At 36.2% G+C, this 9532-nt stretch overlaps 1 protein-coding gene across 1 annotated transcript; it reads left to right on the top strand.

Moving 5' to 3' along the window:
- The first annotated feature begins 1472 nt into the window (after positions 1-1472).
- Positions 1473-9282, top strand: LOC148661634 (uncharacterized). The gene is made up of 7 exons (XM_088635656.1): positions 1473-1619; positions 3117-4347; positions 4858-5007; positions 6385-6526; positions 6979-7115; positions 7822-7914; positions 9106-9282. The coding sequence occupies exons 2-7, from the start codon at positions 3136-3138 to the stop codon at positions 9184-9186; spliced, it is 1815 nt and encodes a 604-aa protein (XP_088491782.1). The 5' UTR covers positions 1473-1619; positions 3117-3135; the 3' UTR covers positions 9187-9282.
- Positions 9283-9532: the final 250 nt, after the last annotated feature.

Genomic DNA, 9532 nt, shown 5'->3' with positions numbered 1-9532 from the left:
TAAAATGGCAAAATTGTGCTTGCTTTTCTCCATTTGAGAATGTTATATTGATAATATATTATTTAATACAATTCAACAATTACACATTTTTCCAGCTATCAGAAAGATAATGATTCATAACAGTACTACTATTACTGATCTTTGACAAGACTTTAAACACAAACCTGTAAAGTGCGTAAAATCTAAGCCTCTTACTCCCCCTGGTGGGCCAAGTGTCTCAAAAGCTACATGGCCTGTTTTTGGTATCATAGGGTTACTTCAACGCAAAACATGGTACACATTTATACAGGAACAAGTAAGAGGTTTATTCCATGCTGAAAAGAGAAGAAAGAAAACACAACGTTTCGGCAGTGGAGCCTCCTTCGTGTGTATGAATAAATTTATACATACATACGATGGAGAAATACTTAAATATGCCAAATTGTACAAGCTGATGATCAACACTTCCGTTATTATAAATCACAGTAATATTGAGAAATGAAACAACCATGTTATCTAACATGTCATTTTAAGCACGATTTGTAATTCTGACACTGCACCGATTTCATTCATTACACCACATCAACAATGAATCATTTTTAGTTGATAGATCTAAGTTTTCTTGAAACAGTGTAATAATTTATTATAAAAATGCTAAAAAATACACGCCGTAAAAAAATGGGATACTTGCTGAAATGCAGAAATGATCTCATTCATTTCAATATATGGCCTGAATATGGCATGAACGTATCAATATTAGCACTGACAACGTGTTTGTACGTATTTGAGAGATAAGATCACTTTATTGGCCATATTCAATTTCGTGTACTAGGAATTTGTCTTTTTTCGCATACCCCAACTTGCTCTCCATGAAATAAACAAACGGGGAGAGAGAAGCTTTGGGTCAGAGCACAGGGTCAGCCATTTATACGGCGCCCCTGGAGCAGCTGGGGTTAAGGGCCTTGCTCAGGGGCCCAACGGAGTAGGATTCCTCTGCCAGCCGCGGGATACGAACCGGCAACCTTCCAGCCACAGGCGCAGATCCTTGGCCACAGAGCCACCACTCCGTATTATATATAACACGTACGTAATTGCAACAAATTACGGTTCTAAAGGGCAAAGTGATAGTATACTGCATATCAAAATATGCGATGATACTTCAGGCATTCTGCTTTGCAAATAAACATGCTAAGATTGAATGCTGACAGTACAAAGGAAAAAACTTTTCAGGAGTTGTACCTGCATCAGGTGTAATTATTTTTAATATATTAAAAAGCAATAGAACCTTAGCATATGCAAGTTCTCATTGTTTTTGTCTGAACAAAATAAAAACATAATTCATAACAAAGCATCAAACTGAATAAGTAGAGATTCTACAGCCTGCTCCAGTCTAAGTCCTTCAGCTTCAGCCTCCTAAGTGTCTGATGATCCATGTGTTTAGTTCCGCCTTTTGAATCTCCCTCTTTAAGATGTTCGTGGTGCATTAGGACAAACGCATTTCCCGTAAACTCCGCCCGTTTACTGTAACTGTAATAGAAAAGAAAAGGCGGACATGGGAGACACAGGTTTATGGAAATAAAGCAATGAAGGTATAACAGTGTTTGAACGATTCTGAAAACTTGCATTAACTGAAGTGAGAGGTAAGCATCGCTAGTTTTATAGTATCGCACTGGGGGTTACCCGTTACGTAGGGGCTGCACTGTTTCATTTTCAAGTCCAAAGTGTACTGAAGGCCGGAAGTCAAAGGCGTCATTAAGTTTCAGTTTTAAACATTTGTTTATGTTTTTTTTAAATAAAAACCGTCTGCACCTGTTAATTGTTGTTAAATAACTTTTACACTTGTGTGGATTTGGTGGTGAAATCGCCTGTGGTGGTGCAAACACAGTAGCCTTTTTAAAGCGTAGTTGTTTTCGAAATACAACATCACCTTTCCTTTGTATATTTTAGTGTTGCGTTCTGTTCTTACAAAATAGTGTAAGTTGAATTTATCCAATCTAAGACGAACTCATGAACTGAAACAAAGTGGAATGTTCACTAAGTGTAAATGCACAGAACATTAGCTGTAACAGAAATTAATGTACATTTATTAAAAATAATTTTATTAATTCAGTCTTATCATACATTAAATTTCTGGAGCTGTGCAACATGGAGCATTAAACGATAAAATATTTCCATTAAGTGTAATCTAAAAATAAATTATCTTAATAACTCTTATTAAAAGCACTTTAAAGAAACTGTTTAATAAGTGCGCTACCTTATTTACAGGAATCCTTATGGTAAAAATGTATACAGGATATAATACACCAAGGCCTCTATAAAAGGCTTCTAGTTTTACAGTTGTTTAAATTTGTAACTACATTTAACATACCTGAAATGATTAATTCACAGGTAAATTAGCTGTGGAGACTGCTACTGTCTACACCAAATTCTAAGAAAGTTATTTGAGAATGTTCCCATTATAAATTAAAAGTGTACCACATCTTCTCTTAGGGTGCAATCTTTCTAAAAGCCCTATTAAAAGGAGTTAAATTAAAGGTATATTTCTACATCTATAGATTCAAAATCTAACCTCAATTTTTAGTCTACCTGAAATGGAAAAAAAACCCACCTAAAATGGTACTAAAAGAGAGAAAGGTAACTTTTTCCATATGCCTATTTGGCTGCCAAACTTTCACAAATATGTTCCTGATTTTTTAAATTCTGATAATTTGTATTGCTTATTTTTTTCTCAGAACATTGCATTTCCATTCAAACTGTACATTTACTTCAAAAGCCTGAAATATTATGTGATCCTGACAAGGGTGCCTCATTTTTTGACAAATATTAACTGTTCTAGACTTAATTTTCAAGTGACTGTGTGTCTGTATATCAAATGTTGAAGGAGTAGTTATTCATTTAAAGGAGCATAGTGTCTGGAGTGTTTGAAGCATCTGATGTTTTGTTTACAATTGTAAAATTTCTCAACATTTAGGTTGCATCAAGCTACTAGCAACTTGAGAAGGTAAGAGGGCAAATGAGATAATCTAGTTTTTAACCTTTTATGCTACCACTTATATTTCATCTCATCTCATCCTGGGAGTGTCGTACTTGTATTTTTGGTCACTAACAAATAATGTGGACCTCCATTTTCCTCGTAGATAACATTAAGAGCTCAAAATGGATGCCAATCTGACAGACGCCAAATCTCCAATCACCACAGAAAGTGAGAGAGACATCACAGCGGCTCTCCTACCTTCAGGGAGTTCTCGCAGCCGACCCCACAGTGAAATGATTTCCGTTACAGAAACCAGCTGCCAACCTAAACCAGACCTTTGCGTGGAGCAAAGATCTAGTGATTATGAACACCACTGTACTGGGTCAGTGCTGTTGAGTTACCCTGCCAAAGTGTGGGACCGGGGAAACAAGGGTCACCTCTTTGAGGCCGAGCTGAAGCCTGAGTCCCGTGAAGGGATTCAGATTGTCACAGTTCATTTTCCTTTGAAATCAGAAGACCTAGATCAGAAAGAGAAGGATGAGCAGTTTTCCCCCTTCTTGGGAAAAGAAGTGATTTCAGCTTTCCAAGATGTGACTTCAGGCCCTCAAATCAACATCAGAGATGTCAGGGAAGACCCTGTAGATTTCAGCAGTTCACCTGATGTTCATTATGAGAATAAAAGAGTTGATGTAGAAAAGAAGGAACAAAATAATAACAATGACAGCTCATCTGCATGTGAGGAAGCAGACGTAGCTGAACATGTTCAGCAAACGCTTCTGACACTAAAAGAAACTCCACCAGATGAGAGACAAGATGTGGATACTCTAGCTACTAGCACACCTGCCAGAGATTTAAGTGATGGAAATTCAAGGGAAGGTTCATTGCCTCTTCCAGGCTCTGACTTGGAACCAGAAATCGCAACACTGGAAGATTTGTCCATTAAATCAGAATCATGTCCACATGGGAATATATCACCATTCTATGCTGAAGATTTAAGGGATGAACTCCAACCTCAAAGAACGAGACAAGAGACTGACAAAGAAGACTTTGCTGAAGAGATGGAGGAGAGTATAAGAGATGTAACAAGGTCTGAGAATGACAAAAGTACAGCTAAAGAACATGGTCCATCCTTGGTTCAAGGCCTTGAAGAAACAAATGTCGACTCAAAACGAGGATGTAAAGAGGAGCAGATGGAGTTTGCCGCTCAGACCTTCATAAAGCCATCAGTTGAAGAGGAGAAAGGGAGAATCACTCACAGGTTTTTGGATGAGCTAAGGGAATTGTACCTTTGTACATATTCAAAAGGTCAGCTGTGCTTCTTCCTTCTGGATTCTGGACTTGTTCTTTCTACAGCCCAAGCTGAGAAAATCTACAAAAAAAACGTGGTCACCATGGTAAGTAAATGGAATGTTAAAAAATGTATGTACAAATAAAAAATGCACAACCTTATTTAAATGCCACATTAAACCCAATAGCTTTCAAGCCCCCTCCCACCCTCCACAGTTGATCATACTAAGTGGAATTGCATATGTGTAAATCCACTGTTAGCATGGTGGCAAATTCAACATGTGAAAGTGTTAGTCAAATTTTCCTTGTGTTCTCCACAGGGGTCTCCAGACCCATTGATGAAAACCCTTGCCTTAATATATAAAGGTTTACTTCCCTCATCATGTCCCAATTTTCCTTATTTTCACATAAAGCACAGTATGAATTAAGCTTTTACATTATGGATGTTCTGTAGTATGCAATAGTGCTACACATGGAACTGCACAGTGTATAATAATGTTTATCGTAATGTTTCTGGGCTCCACAAGAATCAAGATCTCAATTTATTAGACTGTATGACAGACAATACTTCTGTGAATGTGAATTACCACATGTTATGGCAGATTTGTTTACCTTAGGGAGATGGTGTGAAAATAGCTCTAACTCCTACCATGTGCAGTGACTACCGTTACCAGCTGGACATCAACTTCAGCATCACTGAAAAACTGAACGATTTCTGGTACAGAGGAATTGACCTGGGGACCATGGGGAAGTTCCTCATTAAAAGGGTATGTATTATTTCAGTACAAATGTTACATTGATTAAAGGCTTTATCCGTGAAATTATAGCAAAGCACCACAAAATAATAGTGCTAAAATAATCTTAGGACAGTATCTCATTTGTATTGAAGTAGAAAGCTTTGAAAAAAATAATCTACAGCCTCACACAACATACAGCCTTGCATGGCCAAAAATACCAATTTAATCCCTTACACCAAGAAAATACAGTAGCATAGCTTACCATTACAGATGTGAACTTGAGCATTGCCATCAATGCTTACATACCACCTAAAAGGAAAAAGAAATACAGACCCCTGAAACTGCAGTAATAACATCCATAAATATAAAATAATTGTGCTGGAATAAAGAACACCAACTGTTCTTTGTATTCTTATTTAAGTTTATTGGCTATATTCATCTTTTCTTCCATTCATCTGCACAGAGTGATCCCCAAACCTACAATTTTGTAATTGTGATAAATTAACATTGCTAATAATTTTCTCATACAACAGTAGAACACTTATTTCTTTAGTTACACACTGCAACACCTACTGAGTTATTACTATAATTACTTCTCTAAAATATTTACTCATGAATATTAAGGACTGTCATTAGCATGCTAACGCCCTGTCATCCTGGTTTTATTTGCCTCATTATTTTCTCAATTCACTGGAGCCCTATCAACTGTAAAGGGAACCATGGTTTCAGTTTAAGGGAAGCAGTGTGAACTATCTGGTGATTTACACTTCTCACTTCCACACTTATTAACTGGCATGGTGAATAGGTAGCTAATGAAATACATTTAACTTTCAGATTTATAGCATTATATGAAAGACTCATTCTGGATTCGAATCTGGTCAGGCCATGACTCTCCAGGCCTGTGCTTCAGCTTCTGCTGTCAGTGAATAAGATCTTTCTTCTGAACAAATCCCTGGGCAGATTTCAGCCACAGTGGCTTGAGATCTTTGGATTCAGACAATTTGAACCTATCTGATATTTTTTATATAATTGTTTCTTGTTTATTATATATTAAAACATGTTCAAACTTTAACATGAGTGTTTTAAGCAACATTTAATCGTGTTTTCCTGTTGTATTTAATCACATTTTCACCACTTTCTGATATTTATACAAAGCTTGTAAAATATTATCTGAATTGATTAAATGTGGTTGAATTGGAATGTCAATCAAATGTCTACATAGTATGTGATCTTGCTTGGTGTTCTTGTAACTTGTGTAACTGTACAATTTTATGACAAGAAACCTGTAACCAGTTGCCATGGCAAGTTTAATACCGACTATTTCTTAATTGCATAACAAAGATGAAGGTACAAGAAGATTCACAAGTAACAATCAGACTGAAATTCTGTCCATTTTGTTTTCTGCAGGTTTCCGTGGTTTCTGACTGGAGAAAAGCTTTGCATAACTTCCTCTTTCTCCCACCCAGCTCTTTCATGTTGCTTCCATATGCTGTTATTAATGACAGGAATGGATTTATTTACTACTTAATGCAGGACAAAGAAATTGAAGGTGACAAAAAAATCTCTTGGTTGCAGAAAATGAGAATCTTTCCATTCCTAATGAAACTCACATTATTTAATTGAAATGGAACACATTGTGGTCTTAGAATTTAGGTGAAAGTGAAACTTATTTGATATTACAAAATTTAAAGGAGAAACCTTCTGCTTTTTTATCAGCAGTTGACCTTTGTCGTATTTGTTGTCAGGATTCATGTTGTATATTACTGCAGACAACTACTGTAAGTGCCTTGCAGCTGAGTGTTATTTACACAATATGAGTAAGCATGATGCTAGTGGAAATGTCTTGTGACATTCTGTGAAACCACAAATGCCTTTTTTTGGTAATACTTCCAATTAACGGAAGTAAGTCAAAAAGATAATTTCATTACCGGAACAATGTTACATTGTTAAAATATAGCTTTATAGATGTAAATGTTGATAAGATTTTTAAATTGCTTTTAGACTTTGAGATGCACCTTAAAGAAATCTTCTTGAAAAGAAAAGGGGTCTTTGAAGTCTGGCTGCAGTTTCTGACGTTTTGTAAGAGAAACCAACTTCAGCCCCACAACTTCAGAACCTGCATGCTCGCCACACCACAAGTATGTCACAAACAGTCACTGCACTGTCAAGACAGTTCTGCTGGCACACTCTTGTCACTCTTATCTGCGTGTTTCAGAAACCTATGCAGAATTCTGTAATTACTAAAGGAAGTTCTAGGTATATTACCAGTATCTTCACTTGACCTGAAACAGGTAGCAACCCTGTGTGCTACAGGAAGATGGCAAATAGGATAGACTTTCCTAAAAGCCATGTAGTTTCCAACTCAAATTTACTGTTCAGCAACTGATTTAAAGCATTAAAGAACAAAATAGTGATCTAATAACATGTGAATCTGGTTGTTGGAACACTAAATTTTACTGCAAAGTTCAATAGCAGAAATAACAGAAAAATGCCCATATATACTATATACAATCATAAAGATGGAATTCAAAAGTAATTCCTAGGATTTCTGCATTTCTGATATCCTACAGTTATACAAATTAAGTTTATGTGGTAGGTGGACCTTCTAACAAAATTTAAGACTTGAAGGTAAAATCTGAAAAATATAGTGATTCTCACTTTCCTGTGTTGTCAGATGTGCCTGCATACTTGTTTTCAGTATATACAGAAGGCCATTAAAATGTAACAAATGCTATTACTCTTGATACTCATTTGTTGTGTGCTTCATAAGATATAGAATGTAGAATTAACACCTGGTCATCAGGTCATATGAGTAAAGTTTTGGTTTGCCCATCTTGTCAACAGGGAGCATTCTTTGACCCCACAATGCTCGGAAATATGGAAGACCTGTGCTCCTTCAAAAAGAAGCTGGTAACAGTCATTGCAGAAGAACCCTGGGTAATGATAAAGCACATACTGTACCTGCACTGTTTGCGTTGCTTGGTCTTTTACTTGCAAAAATTTATTTTTTTTTCTATTCATTTGGATAACTGGTACCTGTTTATTTTACACCTCCTCTGTTAAATACTGTACCTTTATCCATCCCTGTTAGATACAGAACTGTCAAAGTCCCAGTTACAATACAAATCTTCTACAAATACACTGTTAAACTAAACATTTATATTATTCACTTCTAGTCAAACACTATAATACAACAAATAGTGTACTGAAGGACTCCGTTTCATCACCTTTGTTCAAATACTGATTGTAAAGAGATCTTTTTAAAGCTTTTTGAATAATTTCAGTAATTGACATTTGAATTCATTTAGAATTAAATACATTGTTTGCATAACTAATTAAGAAGTTATATACTTTCTTAAACCTGTGCATATTGCTGCAATCTAGACTATTAATCTACAGAATTTACAAAAGATCTTTTCCCCTGGTGTACTATTGTCCTTATTTGCTGTGACACCTTCGTGCATACTACAGGGAGAACATGCATCCTGGACCTGATAAACGTACCAACTAACAGACACATGGCATTGTTGGATATCTGAATTTAGAGACTTGATGGCCGTGAACATTATACCAACAAAAGTAGATAATATTGTGGTTTAGCTGAACATAAATTCCTTTGTAGATTTTCTAGCAATTTGTCCTCCTAGAAGTAGCAGTGAATCCAAATTGGTTTGTTATCTGTAAGTCGATCTGCTTCCTACTATGCCTTTTCCTTGTCATATTCTGCAAATTCTGCTTAGAATAACAGTTGAAATGCCATTTAATAATTTAAGAGTAAATTGACATGGGAAACATACATACTTATATGATCCACAGGACAAGATTATAATGCCTGTGTTCATGAGACAAAGCTTGTAAATGTATGCATGTTCTTTCCATTTATCTGTTTTATCTGTCCATCCATTTTCTAACTGCTTTTTGCAATACAGAGTCACGGGGAGCCAGAGCCGATCATGCTGTAGCTTTTTTAAAATAATTGATTTGTTACTAGTCAGCCAGCCGAGCAAATGACTTGAAGAACACAGAGAAAAAGATGCAGATTTTATGAAATATTCCTTTAAAGGAAAACAAAGCTACTTAAGAATACACATCCTTGATCTGGTTTCTTGGTTGTGCTTTCTATTTCAGGAGGATCCTATGCTGGAAGAGAGGGTGGCCAGTGTGGTATGGGAGACTGTAGAAGAGAGTGAGGAGGCTGGAGAATGGTAGAAGGACTTAAGCAGTGCATACAAACAGTTTATATGTCCAATAACAATGCCATACATAAAGGGACAACTTTAAGCTGAAATAAAACAATCATCGTAACTGTGTACTTTATTGTTCATTATTACTGTGGTTCATATTAACTGAAATCTTGCAGGATTGGCAATAGCACATTAATTTCTCTGGATTTTGGAACAACTCGTAAGATTATAGAAAACAAGTCTGATGTGCACTGTGAGGTTCCATTCTAGTTTCAAAACTTTAGTTATGGTCACAGTTGTGTGGACTTCAACTTTAAAATACCACCTTCACCTTATCAGCCTCTGTGCATACCAGCTACTGACATGAAAAG

Source organism: Lepisosteus platostomus, chromosome 6 (assembly GCF_059453375.1).
Source record: "Lepisosteus platostomus isolate fLepPlt1 chromosome 6, fLepPlt1.hap1, whole genome shotgun sequence".
NCBI lineage: Eukaryota > Metazoa > Chordata > Actinopteri > Semionotiformes > Lepisosteidae > Lepisosteus > Lepisosteus platostomus.
This window is presented reverse-complemented; position numbering and strand designations above follow the sequence as displayed.

Bases quoted from the DNA above. Each gene is read 5' to 3' on its own strand.
- LOC148661634 (XM_088635656.1), top strand. From the start codon at position 3,136: ATGGATGCCAATCTGACAGACGCCAAATCTCCAATCACCACAGAAAGT. The intron at 4,348-4,857 runs GTAAGTAAATGG...TGTTTACCTTAG, and splicing joins AAAAAAACGTGGTCACCATG to GGAGATGGTGTGAAAATAGC. The intron at 7,116-7,821 runs GTATGTCACAAA...TCTTGTCAACAG, and splicing joins GCATGCTCGCCACACCACAA to GGAGCATTCTTTGACCCCAC.